Source organism: Ranitomeya variabilis, chromosome 3 (assembly GCF_051348905.1).
Source record: "Ranitomeya variabilis isolate aRanVar5 chromosome 3, aRanVar5.hap1, whole genome shotgun sequence".
Taxonomy (NCBI): domain Eukaryota; kingdom Metazoa; phylum Chordata; class Amphibia; order Anura; family Dendrobatidae; genus Ranitomeya; species Ranitomeya variabilis.
Genome location: NC_135234.1, coordinates 761,638,765 through 761,663,136, shown reverse-complemented (window position 1 = coordinate 761,663,136; position 24,372 = coordinate 761,638,765). Strand labels below are relative to the sequence as shown.

General features: G+C 46.5%; 1 protein-coding gene across 2 annotated transcripts in view; it reads right to left on the bottom strand.

Moving 5' to 3' along the window:
* Positions 1-22,412, bottom strand: part of THAP12 (THAP domain containing 12) — a 33,533-nt gene extending 11,121 nt beyond the window's left edge. For both annotated transcript variants that reach the window (XM_077298730.1, XM_077298731.1), the window contains exons 1-4: positions 22,113-22,412; positions 15,561-15,681; positions 9,255-9,359; positions 8,015-8,051 (exon numbers count right to left, since the gene is read on the bottom strand). In XM_077298730.1, the coding sequence (XP_077154845.1) occupies positions 8,015-8,051; positions 9,255-9,359; positions 15,561-15,681; positions 22,113-22,201 (352 nt within the window). In that variant the 5' untranslated portion in view covers positions 22,202-22,412. The remainder of the gene's footprint in view (positions 1-8,014; positions 8,052-9,254; positions 9,360-15,560; positions 15,682-22,112) is intronic.
* Positions 22,413-24,372: the final 1,960 nt, after the last annotated feature.

Genomic DNA, 24,372 nt, shown 5'->3' with positions numbered 1-24,372 from the left:
ACCACTGCCTGCCTGCCTCTGTATACCACTGCTACCTGTCTGCCTGCCTCTGTATACCACTGCCTGCCTGCCTCTGTATACCACTGCCTGCCTGCCTCTGTATACCACTGCTACCTGCCTGCCTGCCTCTGTATACCACTGCCTGCCTCTGTATACCACTGTCTGCCTGCCTCTGTATACCACTGCCTGCCTGCCTCTGTATACCACTGCCTGCCTCTGTATACCACTGCCTGCCTCTGTATACCACTGCCTGCCTCTGTATACCACTGCCTGCCTCTGTATACCACTGCCTGCCTCTGTATACCACTGTCTGCCTGCCGCTGTATACCACTGCCTGCCTCTGTATACCACTGTCTGCCTGCCTCTGCATACCCCTGCTACCTGCCTGCCTGCCTCTGTATACCACTGTCTGCCTGCCTCTGTATACCACTGTCTGCCTGCCTCTGTATACCACTGTCTGCCTGCCTCTGTATACCACTGTCTGCCTGCCTCTGTATACCACTGCCTGCCTGCCTCTGTATACCACTGCCTGCCTGCCTCTGTATACCACTGCCTGCCTCTGTATACCACGGCCTGCCTCTGTATACCACTGCCTGCCTGCCTCTGTATACCACTGCCTGCCTCTGTATACCACTGCCTGCCTCTGTATACCACTGCCTGCCTGCCTCTGAATACCACTGCCTGCCTGCCTCTGTATACCACTGCCTGCCTGCCTCTGTATACCACTGCCTGCCTGCCTCTGTATACCACTGCCTGCCTGCCTCTGTATACCACTGCCTGCCTGCCTCTGTATACCACTGCCTGCCTGCCTCTGTATACCACTGCCTGCCTGCCTCTGTATACCACTGCCTGCCTGCCTCTGTATACCACTGCCTGCCTGCCTCTGTATACCACTATCTGCCTCTATATACCACTGCTACCTGCCTCTATATACACCTACCACTGCTACCTCTGTCCTGGGTAGCTAATACTGTCCCGTGTACTGTGTCCTCAGCAGTCAGTATCACACAGGACAGGATTAGATACACGGCTCAGCAGTCGGTATCACACATGACAGGATTAGATACACGGCTCAGCAGTCGGTATCACACAGGACAGGATTAGATACACGGCTCAGCTGTCGGTATCACACAGGACAGGATTAGATACACGGCTCAGCAGTCGGTATCACACATGACAGGATTAGATACACGGCTCAGCAGTCGGTATCACACAGGACAGGATTAGATACACGGCTCAGCAGTCGGTATCACACAGGACAGGATTAGATACACGGCTCAGCTGTCGGTATCACACAGGACAGGATTAGATACACGGCTCAGCTGTCGGTATCACACAGGCCAGGATTAGATACACGGCTCAGCAGTCAGTATCTAATCCACTCCTATGCACTCCTCTCCCCCCTGCGTGTCTTTCCTCAATGTGGTTTATTATTTTTGTTGTGGGAGATGAGGGAGTCGAGGATTATGCGTTCGGTATGGTTTAAAAAAGATTAATAAAGGACTTTATTCTGGCCGAGTATTTACAATACAACTATAGGATTAGTAATGGATGGGTGCCTTATAGACGCCTCTCCACTACTAAGCCGTGGGCTTGATGTCACCGGACAATATGGAGGTGACATTAACCCCACAAACATGAACCCCACTTGCTACCGCTACAGGGTAAGTGGAAATTGCCAGGCAAATCGCCAGAAAAGGCGCATGTAAAAGGCGGCTGAGAGCTGATGTTTTTAGCCTGGGGGGGGGGGGATCAGTATCCATGGCCCCTTCCTAGGCTATTAATGTAAGCCCGCAGCTGTCTGCATAATATTTCATGGTTATTAATTATAGGGGGCCCCACGTCTTTTTTTGGGGGGTGTCCCCCATTTTAATAGCCAGTAAAGGCTATAAGTATACAGTTGCGAGCGTGTGAGTGTGAGCACACCCTCCCACCCACAGACCAGTACACTGCTGTCCTGAAATACTGTGCTCCTGTCACCCTGCTCCTTCCACCATACGTCTCTCACCTCCCTAGAGCAGCACAATACCATATGGATCACGTATAATGCCTATATATATATATATATATATATATATATATATATATATCCCCATAAAGACCACACATTATGCCGGGATATTATAATATATATATAATATCACACATTATGCCGCCAAGTATTGTGTGATCTATGTGACGGTATTATATGTGATCTATATGGCAATATTATGTTTGATCAGTGTTGTGGAATGATGTAAAAACTATGACGGTGGTATATGAGAACTATATTGTGGGATTATGTGTGATCTATGTGGAAGTACTAGGTGAGAATTATATGGCGGTATTGTGTGTGATCTATATGGTGGTATGTGAGAACTGTATGACAGTATTGTGTGATCTATTTGATAGTATTGTGTGTGATGTATATGGCGGTATTATGTGTGATCTATATAGCGGTATTATGTGAGAACACTATGGCAGTATTATCTTCAGAAAGCGGACCCATTCTATGGTGGTTCTGGCTGAGCACCTGCACGCAGGTCTGGGGTAATAGAGGGGGCAGCATGACCTTCAGTTAGGTGCAGTCAGGGCTGGTGAGGCAGCTGAAGAGAGGGGTCTCATTTTTATCATTACTACATGGCTACATTTCCTTCCCAGCGTCACCCCGTACTTCGCCTGTCGTCTCACTTTCACACATCGCCAGGACAGGATGGAGAAGACAGGATCTGAGGAGGGGATTAGGATCTTTGCACGCAATGTCTGGATCAGAACAGGCCATCAATCCACAGAAATGTTTCCTGGATTTCTGTGGAGCAGACGGTCCATCCATGTGTATAAAGGACAGCGCTCTGTGTACAATCCCTGGCTGCTCCGCGCACTGAACATGGTGCCCTCCATAGACCAGCACACTGCTCTCCTGAAATACTCTGTGCTGCTGTCACCCTGCTCCCTCCACCACATATCTCCCAGAATCCTTGCTGCCTGCCATCCTCGGTGACTGTCTACTTGTCAGTACAAGGCTGCCGTCACACTAGCAGTATTTGGTCAGTATTTTACCTCAGTATCTGTAAGCCAAAACCAGGAGTGGGTGATAACTGCAGAAGTGGTGCAGATGTTTCTATTATACTTCTCCTCTAATTGTTCCACTCCTGGTTTTGGCTACAAATACTGATGTAAAATACTGACCAAATGCTGCTAGTGTGACGGCAGCCTTACTCTGCAGTCACCAACAAAATGGCTGCTTACTGGGTTCCTGAATCCTCTCATCCCTTAGCAAACACATGGAAGGAGAGGAGTGACATCACACACGTCAGCAGACTCCGCCCATAATTACTGCAGTGCTGTCATGTGAGCTAGTTGTACACGAGGTTTTTCTGAAATTTCAGCAGCTGCTCCCCCTAGTGTTTAAAAGTGGAAATTCCAAAACTTTTCAAATTATTTTTCATATTTTACTAAATTATAAACAAATGAAAATATTTTTTAAGAAAATTTAAACATTAATTCTTTACATTTTTACAATTGCTGTAAAAAAAATTTTTTTTATGGCACCTTCCCTTTAAGTTTTTAGGTCAACAGTCAACTTAACTGTAACAGGTTTCTTAGCGCTCCTGTTATTAGGAAGGGCAGATCACTCTGTATATAGGGAGGAAAGCACTCCTGTTATTAGGAAGGGCAGATCGCTCTGTATATAGGGAGGAAAGCGCTCCTGTTATTAGGAAGGGCAGATCACTCTGTATATAGGGAGGAAAGCACTCCTGTTATTAGGAAGGGCAGATCACTCTGTATATAGGGAGGAAAGCGCTCCTGTTATTAGGAAGGGCAGATCACTCTGTATATAGGGAGGAAAGCACTCCTGTTATTAGGAAGGGCAGATCGCTCTGTATATAGGGAGGAAAGCGCTCCTGCTATTAGGAAGGGCAGATCGCTCTGTATATAGGGAAGAAAGCGCTCCTGTTATTAGGAAGATAGTGAGGAAAACGCTCCTGTTATTAGGAAGGGCAGATCACTCTGTATATAGGGAAGAAAGCGCTCCTGTTATTAGGAAGGGCAGATCACTCTGTATATAGGGAGGAAAGCGCTCCTGTTATTATGAAGGGCAGATCGCTCTGTATATAGGGAGGAAAGCGCTCCTGTTATTAGGAAGGGCAGATCGCTCTGTATATAGGGAGGAAAGCGCTCCTGTTATTAGGAAGGGCAGATCACTCTGTATATAGGGAGGAAAGCGCTCCTGTTATTAGGAAGGGCAGATCGCTCTGTATATAGGGAGGAAAGCACTCCTGCTATTAGGAAGGGCAGATCACTCTGTATATAGGGAGGAAAGCGCTCCTGTTATTAGGAAGGGCAGATCGCTCTGTATATAGGGAGGAAAGCGCTCCTGTTATTAGGAAGGGCAGATCGCTCTGTATATAGGGAGGAAAGCGCTCCTGTTATTAGGAAGGGCAGATCGCTCTGTATATAGGGAGGAAAGCGCTCCTGCTATTAGGAAGGGCAGATCGCTCTGTATATAGGGAGGAAAGCGCTCCTGCTATTAGGAAGGGCAGATCACTCTGTATATAAGGAGGAAAGCGCTCCTGTTATTAGGAAGGGCAGATCGCTCTGTATATAGGGAGGAAAGCGCTCCTGTTATTAGGAAGGGCAGATCGCTCTGTATATAGGGAGGAAAGCGCTCCTGTTATTAGGAAGGGCAGATCGCTCTGTATATAGGGAGGAAAGCGCTCCTGCTATTAGGAAGGGCAGATCGCTCTGCATATAGGGAGGAAAGCGCTCCTGTTATTAGGAAGGGCAGATCACTCTGTATATAGGAAGGAAAGCGCTCCTGTTATTAGGAAGGGCAGATCGCTCTGTATATAGGGAGGAAAGCGCTCCTGTTATTAGGAAGGGCAGATCACTCTGTATATAGGGAGGAAAGCACTCCTGTTATTAGGAAGGGCAGATCACTCTGTATATAGGGAGGAAAGCGCTCCTGTTATTAGGAAGGGCAGATCACTCTGTATATAGGGAGGAAAGCGCTCCTGTTATTAGGAAGGGCAGATCTATCTGTATATAGGGAGGAAAGCACTCCTGTTATTAGACAGCCGGCCCTCTGGAGACACAGACTTCACATCCAGCATGAATTACTGGGAGGAAAGTCTGAATATTGGATCTGGCTGCAAACTGCAAATCATTTGTGCTAAAAACAAATGACGGGATGACGACTGCAGGCTAAAACTGGTGTCACTGGAGGTAACCACTGACACATGTAACCTGAGGTGTCCATGGCCTTTACATGACGATCATATTACAGCTTCATACGACCACTGAGCAGTCAGGTGGCAGACATCGACTTCAATCGGACCTCAAGGACTGAGGATTTTCAGCGGTACATTTGACCTTTTAAAAGTTTTTTATTGCAATTTTTCGGGAAGCGCGGTGACCAAAAAAACAAAAGACAATTCTAGAGTTCTGATATTTCACTTCTTTTTGGCATATACAGTACGGTTTCAATAATTTCACATGTTGTTAGATCAGACTTTTTATTTTGGACAGAACGATACCAAATAGGTTTATTTTTTAATTTCGTTAATTTTTGAAGAGGGTCAAGGAGGCAATTTAAACTTTCATAGCTTTTTTCTTAGTCTTCCTAGGTCACTTGATCCTGCGAGTCGTTGCGTGTTAAATGCCGCTGCAATGTGGCATTTAACAGGTTAACAATAGCAGGTGGAGCACTGATCCACCCGCAACTGTTAGCGGCAGGTCCTGGCTGTAACACACAGCCATCACCTCCTGCCGGGTACGGGGCGGGCTCACTGCTTGAGCCGCTCCATACAACCGCGTCCGACTTGCACGGTGGATATTGTGAAGGGGTTAAATGGTTAAAATGCAGCGATTGGAGCTGGTTGCAGATCTGCAGTTACAGGCTGGTGCCGACTGTGCAACACAACCAGCGCCTGTCTGCTCTGAAGACGCTTCGGCTCCTAACCAGGATTCATACTTTGCTTTAAATAACCTTCAACAATTTTCTGTTTTCTAGGATCAGTTTACACTGGACGGATCCCATGCGGATAACCGGGGCAGCGCCAGAAGGCGTCGTCCTGGGCTCAGGATTATTTTCACGCAAATGCAATATACAGATATATACAGTAATCAGAACGGAGTGAAGCCATGTTGGCACCTTATAGATCAGACTAGTTATTCTGATTATTTCTTCATCAGTGGTGAGCATGTGCGCGATGAAAGTATTTATACCATGGGGGCGATATAAATATACCCGCCTCCGTACGGGCGCTGGGACTTACGCTTATCTGTTGTGACGTACGACCAGAATTAATGTAGGAAACTGATGGAGACAGATGAAGATGAATGGACGCCAATCACTGGAGTTGGTGCGATTGGATTTGCAGGATCTGGTCCATCAATCACTGACGGCGGCATTTAATAAGCGCAGACAGGAAGCACGTCATTGATACCCGCAACCGGCGCCCCTGTCATGTGACTGCTGGGCGCCTATGTGTTGTTGTAACAGCCGGGGGTCTGCAGAAGACCCCTATGCCTCTCATCACAATCCTGTGAAAACCAGGGCTCATAGACATAGTGATTTCTGCTACCCATAGTGATGAAGTCCTGCTATATAACCGGAAGATCGCAGCTTCAAATCGCCTAAAAGGACTATTGAAAATAAAAAAAATAAAAAAAAGTTTTAAAAACCATTTAAAAAAAAAAAAGTTCAAATCACCCCCTTTTGCCCCGTTAAAAATACGACAATAAAAAGAAAATACAGACTTGGTTTCGCTGCGTTCAGAAATGTCCCAGCTATCAAAATATAAAATAAATTAATCCAATAGGTAAACGGTGTAACGAGAGAAAAAAAAAAAAAAGACAAAATTACGTTTTTGGGGTTTTTTTTGCTGCTGCAACTTTGCAATAAAATGTAATAACGGGCGATCAAAATATCGTATTCCCCAAAATGCGATTAATAAAAATTGCTCAGGGCACAAAACAAGCCGTCACCCAGATCACGAAAAAGAGAAACGCTACGGGTCTCGAAGAATGGCGACAAAAGCAAAAACTTTTTTTTTTTTTTTTTATGCAAAATTCTGTTACTTTTTTTTTTTACCACTTACAAATAATAAACTAGACATGTTTGGTATCTGCGTACTCGGACCGACCTGGACAATCATAATGAAAGGTCGGTTTTATCGTATAGTGAACATGGCAAATAAAATAAAAAAATTTGTGGAATTGCACTTTTATTGTAATTTCCCCGCACTTGTATTTTTTTTCCCCCCATTTTCCAGTACACTATATGGTAAAATCAAAGGAGCCATTCAAAAGTGCAACTCGTCCTGCAAAAACACAAGCCCTGATACGGCTGTATTGATGGAAAAAAAAAAAAAAAAAAGAAGGTATGGGTCCTGGAAGAAGGGGAGGAAAAACGGACAATCGCCTGGGGGTGTTCAGGTTAATGGGGTGGGCAGCTCTTATCTGATGGCATCCGCTGCTCTTTTTTTGATTAGTCGGCCTGATGATCGATGACGGGAATTAAGAGCCGGGCACAGACCACGGTCGTAGTCAGATGTGCGGCATTGCGAGCCGACATGGGACCAATTATCACGGACATCTGAAAGAGCCCTAAAGGTTTCTCAAGTGCTAGTGATGAGCTAACGTGCTCTGATAAGGCGTTCTCCGCCATGCTTAGGTGCTAACCGAGTGTCTTCGACGTGCTCAAAAAATAATGTTTGAGTCCCCGTGGCTGCATGTCTCACGGCTCTTTGACAGCTGCAACACATGACGGGATTTGCTGTTTGTAAGGCAATCGAAACCCTTCATGTGTTGCAGATGTCAATCAGACATGCTGCCGCGGGGACTCAAACATATTATTCGAGCGCGCCGGAGACAGTCGCTTAGCACCTGAGCATGGCGGAGAACACCTTGTCCGAGCACGTTCACTCATCACCAGTGCCAATAATGAAGCCTCGGCGGTGATACAGACCCAGTCACATTTGATTACTGACCCCCATAATAAACGCTAAGACAGAAAAGGGAAATCACTTACGTTTCCGCTCTTTCAATATCCGGATTTCTTCTTCGCTCTGAGGAGAAATGAAATAAGATGAATGACGGGAGGAGAAGGTTAAAAAAAAGATCCATCAGCGATTGAGCAGAGGATGATGACTACTCTACACGGCCGCAGAGACAGAGGATCCAGCGAGAATCCAAGAAAGGAAAGAAGAAAAGCTGCAGGTTTTGGGTCGGTTTGTTTTTTTCTTCCCCTTTGCTTTCTTGGGTAAAGAACAGTGCAAGTGAAGAGGATGTGAGTCCATGAGGACCCCGGCCCCCTGTGCATTTTGTGCTGCATACCCCCCACCCCCATCCATAGGCTACTGTAGGGATCCCGAAAATAAACGCATAAAAAAACGCAGTCTCATTTTTAAGTGCAGATTTCCAGCATCTCTGAAATAAAAAAAATTCTGCAAAAACGCAATAATCCGAACAGATTGCTTTTATGCATTTGGAGAAAAACATGCAGCATTTCTGCAGAGTGGAACATGACCCAATACAGTCCTGATCCATCCTCATCCCGCACCGTCCGCCCCAGAGGTGTCACCCATAGATGAAATGTAAGGTCCAGGGGGGGATGTCTATCTGGTACAGTGGTAGAATCCAACCTGTGGGACCCCCACCGATCCTGGGAATTAATGGTGCAGCACTGCACACATTACACAGTTTTTCCCCAAAATTTACAGGGACCGTCTCACGGACCACCTACAGGCTGCTAAATCAGTGCCCCCTTTGTTCCGCACAGCGCCCAAGTGGGGGGGAGTACGGCCATTCTGGGGCTGCTCCATGAGATCGGTGTCTGACTTACATTATAACAGGATAGTGTCGCTCTGCTGAGCCCCCCGACCACGTGAGCGCTGCTCCGAGACTCCTCCGCAGGAAATCTCCAACACATCAATGTATGGGCCATGCGGGGCAGCGGGGGAGAAGCCGAGCCCAGGGGAAGGAACAGGGGACAAGCCGAGCTCGGGGGGAGAAACGTGGGACAAGCCGAGCTCGGGGGGAAGAAACGTGGGACAAGCCGAGCTCGGGGGGAGAAACGTGGGACAAGCCGAGCTCGGGGGGAAAAAGAGGGGACAAGCCGAGTTCGGGGGAAAAAGAGGGGACAAGCCGAGTTCGGGGGGAAAAAGAGGGGACAAGCCGAGCTCGGGGGGAAAAAAGAGGGGACAAGCCGAGCTCGGGGGGGAGAAGCGGTTCTGATCTATTTCAGGGGCAGATACAGGGAACATCCTTACCAGCTCCTTTATTCTTTTCCTGCGTCTGCCGGGGTTTCCGAGGTGACTAGTGAGGTCAAATATGGTTGGGATGGCATTCTCCCGAAGGACGGTCCTGTACGGGCTCTGAAAAGGAAAAGAGCATAAATTATTATTAGGGCTTTTATATACATGTTCGATATGTGGGACGGAGAGGAGCAGTAAGATGCAGGGGGGCTACACGTGGATATAAATTAAAAGGCCCCTCCCTGCTGAGGTCCCCCCAACTGAGGCTCCGCCCTCCTATAAGGGACCCCCTCCAATCCTATTAGGGACCCCTCTCCTCCTATTATGAACTCCCTGCCCCTTATTAGGGACCCCCTCACCTCCCCTCCTATTATGATCCCCCTGCCCGTTATTAGGGACCCACATTTCCTAATATTAGGGACCCCCTGCCCTCCTTCTTGGTGTTCTAAACATTCACACAGGAGGGCTCTCAGGCGCGTCGATTCCACATTGGGGGGCGACTGGTAGTACGTGGCAGCTATCAGCAGGTATCATCCTTTTCCAATTAATATGCGGATACCTGGCAAATGGCCGACGGATGCCACGTCATTAGCGCTCAGATGTGGAGATCAGGCACGTTGGATTTCAACTCGTCCTCTAAAATCCGTGTGTCACCCCTCATCTGATGCATAGGGGCACCCTTAGGATATTATCATTATGCTTTGCTTATATTCCGCAGCGCTGTACAGACATTATCATCGCTGTCCCCGATGAATGGAGAACCTGGAAGAAACCCACCGAACACGGGGAGAACATACAAGCTCCTTGCGCTGCGGTGCTAACCACTGAGCCACCGTGCTGCCCTAGGAGATCTCAGATGCTGATGGCACATGTGCTACAGACATAATGCCACAATGGCCACGAGTCACCGCAGTGCTAACGTTGGATGAGGCCGACTGGATAAATCTATGTAGCTTATGCATGGATGCAGGATTAAGGCGACTGTCAGCAACTAGTGGCAGCCCGCTGCAATTAGAGCACACTGGGAGTTGTAGTTTCACAATGGCAGAAGGGACGTAGGTTGCTGACCGCTAAATTAAAGGGATTGTTCAGGAGTATAAATATCTGTCTTTTGGCAAATAAACACCGCCATCTGCTGGTTGTAACAACTCTGCTGGCATCACGGCATGGCCTCTCATCTCTCACACTATCTTACCCACTGCTCCAGGTCATGTTGTGGTTTCTGTTTCTTGCCAGCTCCATATTCTGTGTCTCTGCATGCTTCCTGGCTGTGTGCATAGGGGGGCGGCGCCACAACTCTCTGGTTCTTATAGGAATCAGGTGCATCTGTCTAATCTGTTCCTGACCAATTACCAAGAGGCCTCCAGTATATAGTGCAGCTCCACCCAGTGGTCTGGGCCTGTGCAATGTGTTAGCTCAGTTTGTGTTTAGCTGCTGAGTTTGCCAGGCCTTGCTCTGTGTTACTCTCTCTCTGGAGGCTTTTCTCTGTTCTTGCCTTGATCTTGTTGTCCGCCCTCCAGGAGGCAGAATATCCTGGTCCCTGTGTCTTTGTTCTTGTTCCTTGTCTTGTTCCATTACCTTGTCTGAACTTAGTCCTATCTCTGTCTCCTTGTCTGTGGCTTCCTTCCCTGCTGTGTCTTTCCTTGTGTTCTCCATCTGCTTATGCTCCGCACTCTTGCGGCTCTGCCTGCTCTGAACCCTTGTGACTTTGCCTGGGCTCCGCTCTCTTGCAGCTTTGCCTCTGCTCCGCACTCCTGCGGCTCTGCTCCATTCTACTTTGCTCTGCTCCTGCAGAGACCTCTTGCTGAAGCTCCTCTCTGCATTCCTTGCGGTTCCGCTCTGCTTAGCTTCTGTTGCTGCTCTCTCTCTTGCTGCTCTACCGCTCCTATCTGCAGCCTTGTGGTTCTCTTCCTGTGTGAACAGGTCCCAACCTGTTCCTTCCCACTCCATTCCTTCCTGCTTGTTTCCGTACCTGCATCTCCTGTATGAACAGGTCCCAACCTGTTCCTTCATACACCACACCTTCATACACCGTGCCTGCCAGCCCTGTGCCTCTGCCGTGCCTGCCAGCCCTGTGCCTCTGCCGTGCCTGCCAGCCCTGTGCCTCTGCCGTGCCTGCCAGCCCTGTGCCTCTGCCGTGCCTGCCAGCCCTGTGCCTCTGCCGTGCCTGCCAGCCCTGTGCCTCTGCCGTGCCTGCCAGCCCTGTGCCTCTGCCGTGCCTGCCAGCCCTGTGCCTCTGCCGTGCCTGCCAGCCCTGTGCCTCTGCCGTGCCTGCCAGCCCTGTGCCTCTGCCGTGCCTGCCAGCCCTGTGCCTCTGCCGTGCCTGCCAGCCCTGTGCCTCTGCCGTGCCTGCCAGCCCTGTGCCTCTGCCGTGCCTGCCAGCCCTGTGCCTCTGCCGTGCCTGCCAGCCCTGTGCCTCTGCCGTGCCTGCCAGCCCTGTGCCTCTGCCGTGCCTGCCAGCCCTGTGCCTCTGCCGTGCCTGCCAGCCCTGTGCCTCTGCCGTGCCTGCCAGCCCTGTGCCTCTGCCGTGCCTGCCAGCCCTGTGCCTCTGCCGTGCCTGCCAGCCCTGTGTCTCTGCCGTACCTGCCAGCCCTGTGTCTCTGCCGTACCTGCCAGCCCTGTGTCTCTGCCGTACCTGCCAGCCCTGTGTCTCTGCCGTACCTGCCAGCCCTGTGTCTCTGCCGTACCTGCCAGCCCTGTGTCTCTGCCGTACCTGCCAGCCCACTTGTCTGAGTTTCAGCCATGTTCTTCTGCCAGTCCTGCCTGATACCTGGCACCTGTCCTAGTGTTCCTGTTCTCCAAGTGGGATCAGCAGCCACAGCCAGACACCACCCTGGAGTAGCACCTGGCAGCTGCCTGCCGCACAAGCCTGACCTCACCATCAGAGGTTCCAGTGAAGACCAAGGCAGCTGTCATAGTCACGCCCCTTCCAGGGTAGTCTGGTTTGTTGGCATAGTGGGGCCACAAACCCCCCGAGCTCATGCCCACCAGTCAGGGCGTGAGTGTGACACGGGTCTGGTCTGGTATTGCAGCTCAGCTAAAGTGAAAGGTGCTGAGCTGCAATATCACACTCAACATGAAAACAGGTGGTGGAGCTGTTTTTTTTTTTTTTACGTAGCCATGTTTTTCTAATACTGGTAAGGGATTGTACCAGGATTATGTGAGATTCCATATTGATAGGATAAGGGGTAACTTACTGATCACTAAGAACTAGGCTCTACAGAGTCGAGCATGTGCACCTCTACTCCATCTATCCTCTATGACACTGCTGTGTCCAGCAATTTCTGGCCGTCCCATAGAGAATGCAGAGCCTCATTCTCAGGATGACCTCCGGCGACCCCCAAATATCAATAAGAGATCTCATACACACAGTCATGGCTGAAAGTGTTGGCACCCTTGAAATTGTTCCAGAAAATGAAGTATTTCTCTCAGAAAATTATTACAATTACACATGATTATTTCCTTTGTGTGTATTGGAACAACACAAAAAAAAAAAAAGAGAAAAATAGGCAAATTTGACAATTTAACACACAACCCCAAAATTGTTGGCATCTTTCTAAAACTGTGGGTAAACAACTTTGCTTCAAGCATCTGCTGCTCGTTCAAAATCACCTGTGGCAAGTAACAGGCGTGGACAATATGAAAATCACACCTGAAACCAGATAAAAAGGAGAGAAGGTGACTCAATCTTTGCATTGTGTGTGAAGCATGGAGAACAGAAAGAGGAGAAGAGAATGGTCTGAGGACTTGAGAACCAAAATTGTTGAAAAATATCCACAATCTCAAGGTTATAAGTTCATCTCCAGAGATCTGGATGTTCCTTTTGTCCACAGGGTGCAACATAAGAAGTTTACAACCGATGGCACTGTAGCTAATCTCCCTGGATGTGGACGGCAGAGGAAAAATGATGAAATGTTGTAATTCAGGATAGTCCGGATGGCGGATCAGCAGCCCCAATCCAGGTCCAAAGAAATTCAAGCTTCCTGCAGGCTCAGGGGGCATGTCAGTGTGAACTATCTATCCACATGTGAATGAAATGAAATGCTATGGCAGGAGACCCAGGAGGACCCCACTGCTGACACAGAGACATAAAAATGTTAAGACTGAAGTTTGCCAAAATGTACATCAGTAAGCCAAAATCCTTCTGGGAAAGTGTCTTGTGGACGGATGAGACAGAGAGAGCTTTTTGGTAAAGCACATCTTTCTACTGATTACTGAAAACGGAATGAGGCCTACAAAGAAAACACAGCACCTACAGTCAAATATGGTGGAGGTTCAAAGATGTTTTGGGGTTGTTTTGGATCCTTTGGCACTGGGTGCTTTGACTATGTGCAAGGCATCATGAAATCTGAAGATTACCAAAGGATTTTGGGTGGCAATGTAGTGCCCAGTGTCAGAAAGTTGGGTTTGTGTCCTAGGTAATGAGTTTTACAGCAGTATAATGACCTGAAACACTTCAAGAAGCCGCCAGAAATGAATGGAAACAAAGGGCTGGAGAGTTCTGAGGTGGAGTCCGCAGCAATGAGTCCGGATCTAAATCTAAATCCCATTGATCACCAGTGGAGAGATCTTACAATTTCTATTGGGAGAAGGTGAAATATGAGAGACCGGGAGCAGATTGTGATAGAAGAGTCGTCCAAGATCCCAGCTGAGAGGAGTAAGAAGCTTGTGGATGGTTATAGGAAGTGACAGACTGCAGTTATTTACTCCAAAGGGGGTGACCAAATATTATACTGAGGGGGCCAACATTTTGTCCAGACCATTTTGTGGTTTTGTGTGAATTTATGTCCAATTTGCCTTTTTATCCTCTATTTTTTTGTGTTGTTCCAATACACACAAAGGAAATAAACCTGTGTATAACAAGACATGTGTAACTGCAATAATTTTCTAGAAGAAATACTTCATTTTATGGAACAATTTCAAGGGTGCCAACACTTTTGGCCATGACTAATACTTGGCACAGCCAATTTAAGAGATGTATCACTGATTAACCCCTCCACGACATGTCCTGTCTCCCCTTTTGATGCAGGCTCCTGTGCCAATAACAGCAGTGGGTGGAATCGAGATTCACCCGCAGCTGTTAACATGTTAGATACCGCTCTCAATCTCCGACAGCAGCATTTAACATGATCGCGCCATTAACCTTGCTCATCGGCACCCCATATGATCAACCGGGGGTCTGCAGGAGACCCCCATGCTTGTCATTGCCGATCTGCTATGAGTGCTGCCCAGTGGCCGGCGCTCATAGCAGATGATCTTTGCTACATACAGCACAGCTGAAGCCCCGCTATGTATAGCACAAGTGATCAGATGTCTCCTAAGGATGTTATTAAAGTAAGAAGTAGGAAAAAAAAACAACACATTTTAAAAAGTTCCAATCACCCCCCCCCCTTTTTGCCCCATTCAAAATAAAATAATTAAAAAAAAATACACACATTTTGTGTCGCCGTGTTCAGAATCGCCCGATCTATCAATATATAAAATTAATCCAATTGGTAAAAGGCGTAATGAGAAAAAAAAAATATTGTAGAATCGAACTTTTTTTTTGCAATTTCATCGCACTTGGTATTTTGTTCCCAGTTTTCTACTACACTATATGGTAAAATCAATGGTGATGTTCAAAAGTACAACTAGTCCCGCAAAAAACAAGCCTACAAACGGCCATATTGAAGGAAAAATAAAAACATTATGGCTCTGGGAAGAAGGGGCGCAAAAAAAAAAAATGAAAATACAAAACCGAAAAATCCCAAGTTGTTAAAGGGGTTGTCCAGGACTTTAACACGGATGGCTTATCCTTAGGAGAGGTCACCAATGTCTCATCGGTGGGATATGACACCCGGTACCCCCGACGATCAGTTTTTGTGCTGCACAGGACAGCTCCATCGCCAGGTACTGCACATCGATCTAATTAATAGCGGGTGGGTAGTACCCCGACAAGTGTCGCACCCCCACTGATCGGATATTGGTGATCTATCCTAAGAATAAGCTTAAATCTTTGCTGCATTCTCTACTGTAGGTACAATGCAATGCACCTCCTGTGTCAGCGCCGTCTCTCCTTGCTTTATATTGCAGCACTGCTCATTTATTGTACAGCTATAAGTGACTCGTGCTTAGCTGCGTAATCAAAGTCTGAACCGAAATCTTCCTCTGGTCTCATTAGTGGCGCAAGCTGTTGCTCGATAGCTCCATGCTTTACACTGCAGCTGCGCTCCACTAGGGATTATATTGTAGCGGCATGGTGTAATGCGAGTTTATTGTGACCTCACGGAAATCAAACTCATCTCGGGCTAGTGGCTTGTGCGCAGATTGCCTGGTACTCACACTTCTGCAGATCATAGAGTCCTCAAAGTGCTGGGCGCATAATCTGTAGTGCTTGTTCAGCTGATCGGGGGTCTTGTCCTCCAAATCATATCTCCGACAGTTCTCCACCCACTTCTGACACCTGCAAAATAAATGATTCAAATACAAAAAAAAAATAAATAAATAAAAATGTAAACTGCATTGAAATTAAAATAGCAAAAAATAAAATTACCCCACAAAATGAAAACAAAAAAAAAAAAAAGTAAAACGTTTTGAAATAAAATAGAAGAGAAAAACTGAAAAAAATGTAAAAAACATTTCTCCACCCACTTCTGACACCTACAAAATGAATGATTAAAAAAAAAAATTAAAATAAAAAATGTAAACTGCATTGAAATTAAAATAGCAAAAAATAAATTAACACCACAAAATGAAAAAAAATGTAAAAAATTGAAATAAAATAGGAGAAAAACTGAAAAAACTATTGAAAAAAAAATGAATAAAATCACCCCATCCATCATTTACCTCTCAGAAAGTGAGAAGAAAAAAAAACAAACAAAAACCTGTATTGCTGCATCCATAAAAGTCTGATCAAAAAAAATAAAGATAACATTTCACACCATAAAGAATTTAAAAAATACCATGTTTATCCCCAAAATAATAAGTCCAGTTTTGCACAAAAAGAAAACAAACAAAAAAAGAACAAAACATCTTCGTGGACCTTAAAATAATTAAAAACTTTAGGGTCTCAGAAAATAGTTACATAGTTACATAGTTATTAAGGTTGAAGGAAGACTGCAAGTCCATCTAGTTCAACCCATAGCCTAACCTAACATGCCCTAACATGTTGATCCAGGGGAAGGCAAAAAAAACCCATGTGGCAAAGAGTAAGGCTACGTTTACATTTGCGTTGTGCGCCGCAGCGTCGGCGCCGCAGCGCACAACGCAAACAAAAACGCGGCAAACGCACGCTAAAACGCTGCGTTTTGCGCCGCATGCGTCCTTTTTGGCCGAAAGTTGGACGCAAAAAAAATGCAACTTGATGCGTTTCTTGCGTCCAACGCTTGCGGCCATGCGGCGCAAAACGCAGCACAACGCATGTCCATGCGCCCCCATGTTAAATATAGGGGCGCATGACGCATGCGGCGACGCTGCGGCGCCCGACGCTGCGGCGCTGACCGCAAATGTGAACGTAGCCTAACTCCACCATGGGGAAAAAAATTCCTTCCCGACTCCACATACGGCAATCAGACTAGTTCCCTGGATCAACGCCTTATCAAGGAATCTAGTGTATATACCCTGTAACATTATACTTTTCCAGAAAGGTATCCAGTCCCCTCTTAAATTTAATTAATGAATCACTCATTACAACATCATACGGCAGAGAGTTCCATAGTCTCACTGCTCTTACAGTAAAGAATCCGCGTCTGTTATTATGCTTAAACCTTCTTTCCTCCAGACGTAGAGGATGCCCCCTTGTCCCTGTCTCAGGTCTATGATTAAAAAGATCACCAGACAGGTCTTTGTACTGTCCCCTCATATATTTATACATTAACATAAGATCACCCCTTAGTCTTCGTTTTTCCAAACTAAATAGCCCCAAGTGTAATAACCTATCTTGGTATTGCAGACCCCCCAGTCCTCTAATAACCTTGGTCGCTCTTCTCTGCACCCGCTCCAGTTCAGCTATGTCTTTCTTATACACCAGAGACCAGAACTGTGCACAGTATTCTAAGTGTGGTCTCACTAGTGACTTGTATAGAGGTAAAATTATGTTCTCCTCATGAGCATCTATGCCTCTTTTAATACATCCCATTATTTTATTTGCCTTTGTAGCAGCTGCCTGACACTGGCCACTGAATATGAGTTTGTCATCCACCCATACACCCAGGTCTTTTTCATTGACGGTTTTGCCCAGAGTTTTAGAATTAAGCACATAGTTATACATCTTATTACTTCTACCTAAGTGCATGACCTTACATTTATCCCCATTAAAGCTCATTTGCCATTTATCAGCCCAAGCTTCTAGTTTACATAAATCATCCTGTAATATAAAATTGTCCTCCCCTGTATTGATTACCCTGCAGAGTTTAGTGTCATCTGCAAATATTGAAATTCTACTCTGAATGCCCCCTACAAGGTCATTAATAAATATGTTAAAAAGAAGAGGGCCCAATACTGACCCCTGTGGTACCCCACTGCTAACCGTGACCCAGTCTGAGTGTGCTCCATTAATAACCACCCTTTGTTTCCTATCCCTGAGCCAGCTCTCAACCCACTTACACATATTTTCCCCTATCCCCATTACTCTCATTTTATGTAACAACCTTTTGTGTGGCACCGTATCAAAAGCTTTGGAAAAGTCCATATATACTACGTCCACTGGGTTCCCTTGGTCCAGTCCGGAACTTACCTCTTCATAGAAGCTGATCAAATTAGTCTGACAGGACCTGTCCATAGTAAACCCGTGCTGATACTGGGTCATGAGGTTATTCCTCTTCAGATACTCCAGTATAGCATCCCTTAGAATGCCCTCCAGGATTTTACCCACAGTAGAGGTTAAGCTTACTGGCCTATAATTTCCGAGTTCAGTTTTTGCCCCTTTTTTGAATATTGGCACCACATTTGCTATACGCCAGTCCTGTGGTACAGACCCTGTTATTATGGAGTCTTTAAAGATTAAAAATAATGGTCTATCAATGACTGTACTTAGTTCCTGCAGTACTCGGGGGTGTATCCCATCCGGGCCCGGAGATTTGTCAATTTTAGTTATTTTTAGACGCCGCTGTACTTCCTGCTGGGTTAAGCAGGTGACATTTAATGGGGAATTATTATCACTAGTCATATTGTCGCCATGGGATTTTCTTTTGTAAATACTGATGAAAAAAAGTCATTTAGCATATTGGCTTTTTCCTCATCCTCATCCACCATTTCCCCCAGATTATTTTTAAGAGGGCCAACACTATCATTTTTTAGTTTCTTACTATTTATGTAGTTAAAGAATATTTTGGGATTATTTTTGCTCTTTCTGGCAATGAGTCTCTCTGTCTCAATCTTTGCTGCCTTGATTTGCTTTTTACAGAATTTATGTAATTTTCTGTATTTATTTAATGCCTCCTCACTACCTACTTCCTTTAATTCTCTAAATGCTTTCTTTTTGTCCCTTATTGCGCCCCTTACAGCTCTATTTAGCCATATTGGTTTCCTCCTATTTCTAGTATGTTTATTCCCATACGGTATATACTGTGCACAGGTCCTATCCAGGATGGTAATAAACGTCTCCCATTTTCTTTGTGTATTTTTGTGTCTCAGGATATCGTCCCAGTTAATTGCACCAAGATCCTCTCTCATCCGTTGGAAATTTGCCCTCCTGAAGTTTAGTGTCCTTGTCACCCCCCTACTACCCATCTTATTAAAGGTTACATGAAAACTTATTATTTTGTGATCACTATTCCCCAAGTGACCCCCAACCCTTATATTTGATATGCGGTCTGGCCTGTTGGTTAATATTAGGTCTAGCAGTGCCCCCCTCCTTGTTGGGTCCTGAACCAGTTGTCAGAGGTAATTGTCTCTCATAGTTGTCAAAAACCGATTACCTTTGCTGGAACTGCAGGTTTCTGTTCCCCAATCTATTTCAGGGTAGTTGAAGTCCCCCATAATAATGACTTCTCCTTGAGTCGCAGCTTCATCTATTTGCTTTACGAGGATATTCTCCATTGCTTCCATTAGTTTTGGAGATTTATAACAAACCCCTATCAGTAATTTATTATTTTTTCCCCCTCCCCTTATCTCCACCCACAGGGACTCTACATTTTCATTAGATTCACCTATATTATCACGCAGGATGGGTTTTAAGGATGATTTTACATATAGACACATCCCTCCCCCTCGCTTATCTGTACGGTCATTTCTGAACAGGCTATAGCCCTGCAAGTTAACAGCCCAGTCATGGCTCTCATCCAGCCATGTTTCAGATATCCCCACCATGTCATAATTATGTTCCCACAACATTAGTTCTAATTCGTCCATTTTGTTGGCGAGGCTTCTGGCATTAGTATACATGAACTTGATGTTCCTCTCTGCACCTCTATTCTTTCTTAAATTACTAACTGTTCTAACCCCACCCCCCATGCCTCCGCCACCCCCAACTTCCTTATTTGTGCCCAGGTCTCTATCTGCACTATCTTCCCCACCTATAAAATGAATACCCTCCCCCCCAATCCCTAGTTTAAACACTCCTCCAACCTTCTAACCATTTTCTCCCCCAGCACAGCTGCACCTTCCCCATTGAGGTGCAGCCCGTCCCTAGCGTAGAGCCTGTAGCCAACTGAGAAGTCGGCCCAGTTCTGCAGGAACCCAAACCCCTCCTTCCTACACCAATTCTTGAGCCACTTATTAACCTCCCTAATCTCCCGTTGCCTCTCTGGCGTGGCACGTGGTACAGGCAGTATTTCAGAAAATACCACGTTGGAGGTCCTTGCTTTCAGCTTGCAGCCTAATTCCCTGAAATCATCTTTAAGGACCTTCCACCTACCTCTAACTTTGTCATTTGTGCCAATGTGCACCATGACTGCTGGGTCCTCACCAGCCCCTCCCAGTAATCTGTCCACCCGATCAGCGATGTGTCGGACTCGAGCGCCAGGTAGGCAGCACACCGTCCGACGATCCCTGTCTTTGTGACAGATTGCCCTATCTGTTCCCCTAATAATTGAGTCCCCCACTACCAGCACCTGTCTGGCCTGCCCTGCTCTCCTATTTCCCTCCTTACTGGAGCAGTCACTCCTCCGGCTTTCAGAGGACATGCCTGGCTGCAGCAGTGCTACCCCTGTACTGGCACCCCCCTCATCTGCCAACTTAGCAAACTTATTGGGGTGTGCCAGATCAGGACTAGCCTCCCTGGCACTATTCCCTCTACCCCGCCTTCTATCTGTCACCCAGCTAACTGCCACACTGTCCTGCAGCTCCATCCTACTATCCCCCTCCTCATCTATCCCATTGAGCGTCTGCTCTGTGAGCAGAAGACTCCTCTCCATATTGTCTATGGATCTCAGTGTTGCCAGCTGCACATTTAGATCCAGTATCTGGGTTTCCAAATGCACAATGTGCTCACATCTCGCACAGCAGTATGCACCCTCGACCGGCTGATCAAGGACTGCATACATGTGGCAAGATGTACACTGGATGGCATTAACAATTGTGGAGCACATTTCCTAATGGGGATTGCACCACACAGAAACGTTAATTAAAAATAAATACAAAGTATTAAAAAAAAAAAAAAAAAAACAGAAGCAATTCCTCCCTTGGAAACTCCCTGATTCCAAAGTCACTGAATCACAAGTCACACACTTACCGCCGTTCACACTTATGCTCAGGTCACACTCGCTGTGCTGAAGATTTATAGATTTTTTTTTTCTCTCTATCTCCCCTCAACAGCAATCCACCTTGCTGTTCAGATGCACTTCCAAAAAAAACAAATATATAGCGACAAACCAATTTTTTCTTTAAAAAAAAAAAAATCTAGAAATTTGTAAAACCACTAAAACGTAAAATATATATATATATATATATATATATATATATATATATATATATATATATATATATATCTATCTGTTTGGCATTGCTGTACTGGTGCTACTCGGGAATCACATCACTGGGCAATTTTTACGGCTGTAGTAATAAAACTCAATGGTGGAATTGAGGGTTTTTTTCACTATTTCATCCTATGTGGAATTATTTTTCCTGTTTTTCGTCACATTATACAGTAAAAAGAAAAGCTAAAACCCTCATATGTAAAGTAAAAAAATAAATAAAAAAAAGGGCAAAAAAATAAAAACATTCAAAAAAATAAAAAATAATAATAATAAAAAAATAACAGACGTTTTGTCTAAACGTATAAGTTTCAAGACCTCTGCTTCCATCCAATGAATGGAAACCGTCTCAAAGGGATGGGACCTTGTTACTATTGTATCCACCCAGGACCCTCTTGTTTGTTACAATGTATCAGTGCAGGGTGTCGGTGGGGTAAACGGCGCAGTCACCGAGGTCGCACCGCCATGGTCGCACCGGCCGGCGGCTCTCCTGACCCATAGAGAGCCATGAAGCGGTCAGGCTCGGGTTGGGAGAGCCGCCGGCCGATTTATATGGGGGTCTGACGAGAAGCCCCTCACCCCACTGATCGCAGGGGCGAGGGTCCAGATAAGGATCTGATTAATAAAAGGTGAAACAAAAAATCCAATAATGGCCGGGCAGCACTCCGGACCCCCGAATATTCCGCTATGACAGCAGATCATGTGACCAATCGATCATAAAGGGCGATGCCCCCCGAGGTGACCGCGGGGTCCGGAGACATCGGCCATGTACGGGGGGCTGCTGGGAACACAGGCTATTGCTCTCTGTTATCAGCCATCACACATAAAGGACAGAGGAGGGGCCCCAAGTGTGGAGAAGGCGGGGGTCTCATCACTGGGCCCTAACTCACAGATGTAGAAAAGATGCCCCCCCAAATATACGGCAGAGGACCCCGACACTGAGGACACCCCCCACCCCCGCACGGTCAGGAGCGCCTCTCACCGGCCCGGGTCCCGCGGGAATCTGAAGAACGCCAGGTCGGACTGGGTGCTCTTCCGGGTGCAGTTCGGGGCTGCGCAGAAATTCGGCATTTTCCTTATGTAACGGTTTTTCGTTGGTGGGGGGAGGGGAAGCACCGGGATGACCCGGAATCCTCCCCTCACCAGGGGGCGCGCTGACTACCGGGAGACACACAGGCGGCCGCCGCTCCACACTGCTGTGCGCGGCCTGGAGGAATCACACACCTATCCCACAAAGCACCGCGCGGCCGCTCTAACCTCAGACTCCACTCTGTGGTTCACTGCAGAGTAATCGGGGAAACCATAGAGATGTGCGAGGGGAGGGATAGAGCGGAACGTGCTGGGAGGACCTGGCAAACGGCGTCACCTGTGGCCCTGTACAGAGCAACATCTCCAGACTGAGGGCTCTGAGCCGTGTATCTAATGCTGTAGTGTGATACTGTCTGCTGAGCCGTGTATCTAATCCTATCATATCCTGTGTGATACTGTCTGCTGAGCTGTGTATCTAATCCTATCCTATCCTGTGTGATACTGTCTGCTGAGCCGTGTATCTAATCCTATCCTATCCTGTGTGATACTGTCTGCTGAGCCGTGTATCTAATCCTATCCTGTGTGATACTGACCGCTGAGCTGTGTATCTAATCCTCTCCTGTGTGATACTGACTGCTGAGCCGTGTATCTAATCCTCTCCTGTGTGATACTGACTGCTGAGCTGTGTATCTAATCCTCTCCTGTGTGATACTGTCTGCTGAGCCGTGTATCTAATCCTATCCTGTGTGGTACTGACTGCTGAGCTGTGTATCTAATCCTCTCCTGTGTGATACTGTCTGCTGAGCCGTGTATCTAATCCTATCATATCCTGTGTGATACTGTCTGCTGAGCTGTGTATCTAATCCTATCCTATCCTGTGTGATACTGTCTGCTGAGCCGTGTATCTAATCCTATCCTATCCTGTGTGATACTGTCTGCTGAGCCGTGTATCTAATCCTATCCTGTGTGATACTGACCGCTGAGCTGTGTATCTAATCCTCTCCTGTGTGATACCGTCTGCTGAGCCGTGTATCTAATCCTCTCCTGTGTGATACTGACTGCTGAGCTGTGTATCTAATCCTCTCCTGTGTGATACTGTCTGCTGAGCCGTGTATCTAATCCTATCCTGTGTGGTACTGACTGCTGAGCTGTGTATCTAATCCTCTCCTGTGTGATACTGTCTGCTGAGCTGTGTATCTAATCCTATCCTGTGTGATACTGTCTGCTGAGCTGTGTATCTAATCCTATCCTGTGTGATACTGTCTGCTGAGCTGTGTATCTAATCCTATCCTGTGTGATACTGATTGCTGAGCTGTGTATCTAATCCTATCCTGTGTGATACTGTCTGCTGAGCCGTGTATCTAATCCTATCCTATCCTGTGTGATACTGTCTGCTGAGCTGTGTATCTAATCCTATCCTGTGTGATACTGTCTGCTGAGCTGTGTATCTAATCCTATCCTGTGTGATACTGTCTGCTGAGCTGTGTATCTAATCCTATCCTGTGTGATACTGATTGCTGAGCTGTGTATCTAATCCTATCCTGTGTGATACTGTCTGCTGAGCTGTGTATCTAATCCTATCCTGTGTGATACTGTCTGCTGAGCCGTGTATCTAATCCTCTCCTGTGTGATACTGTCTGCTGAGCCGTTTATCTAATCCTATCTGGTGTGATACTGACTGCTGAGCCGTGTATCTAATCCTATCCTGTGTGATACTGACTGCTGAGCCGTGTATCTAATCCTATCCTGTGTGATACTGACTGCTGAGCTGTGTATCTAATCCTCTCCTGTGTGATACTGACTGCTGAGCTGTGTATCTAATCCTATCCTGTGTGATACTGTCTGCTGAGCTGTGTATCTAATCCTATCCTGTGTGATACTGTCTGCTGAGCTGTGTATCTAATCCTCTCCTGTGTGATACAGACTGCTGAGCCGTGTATCTAATCCTCTCCTGTGTGATACTGACTGCTGAGCTGTGTATCTAATCCTATCATATCCTGTGTGATACTGTCTGCTGAGCTGTGTATCTAATCCTCTCCTGTGTGATACTGTCTGCTGAGCCGTGTATCTAATCCGATCCTGTGTGATACTGTCTGCTGAGCCGTGTATCTAATCCTATCCTATCCTGTGTGATACTGTCTGCTGAGCCGTGTCTCTAATCCTATCCTGTGTGATACAGACTGCTGAGCCGTGTATCTAATCCTATCCTGTGT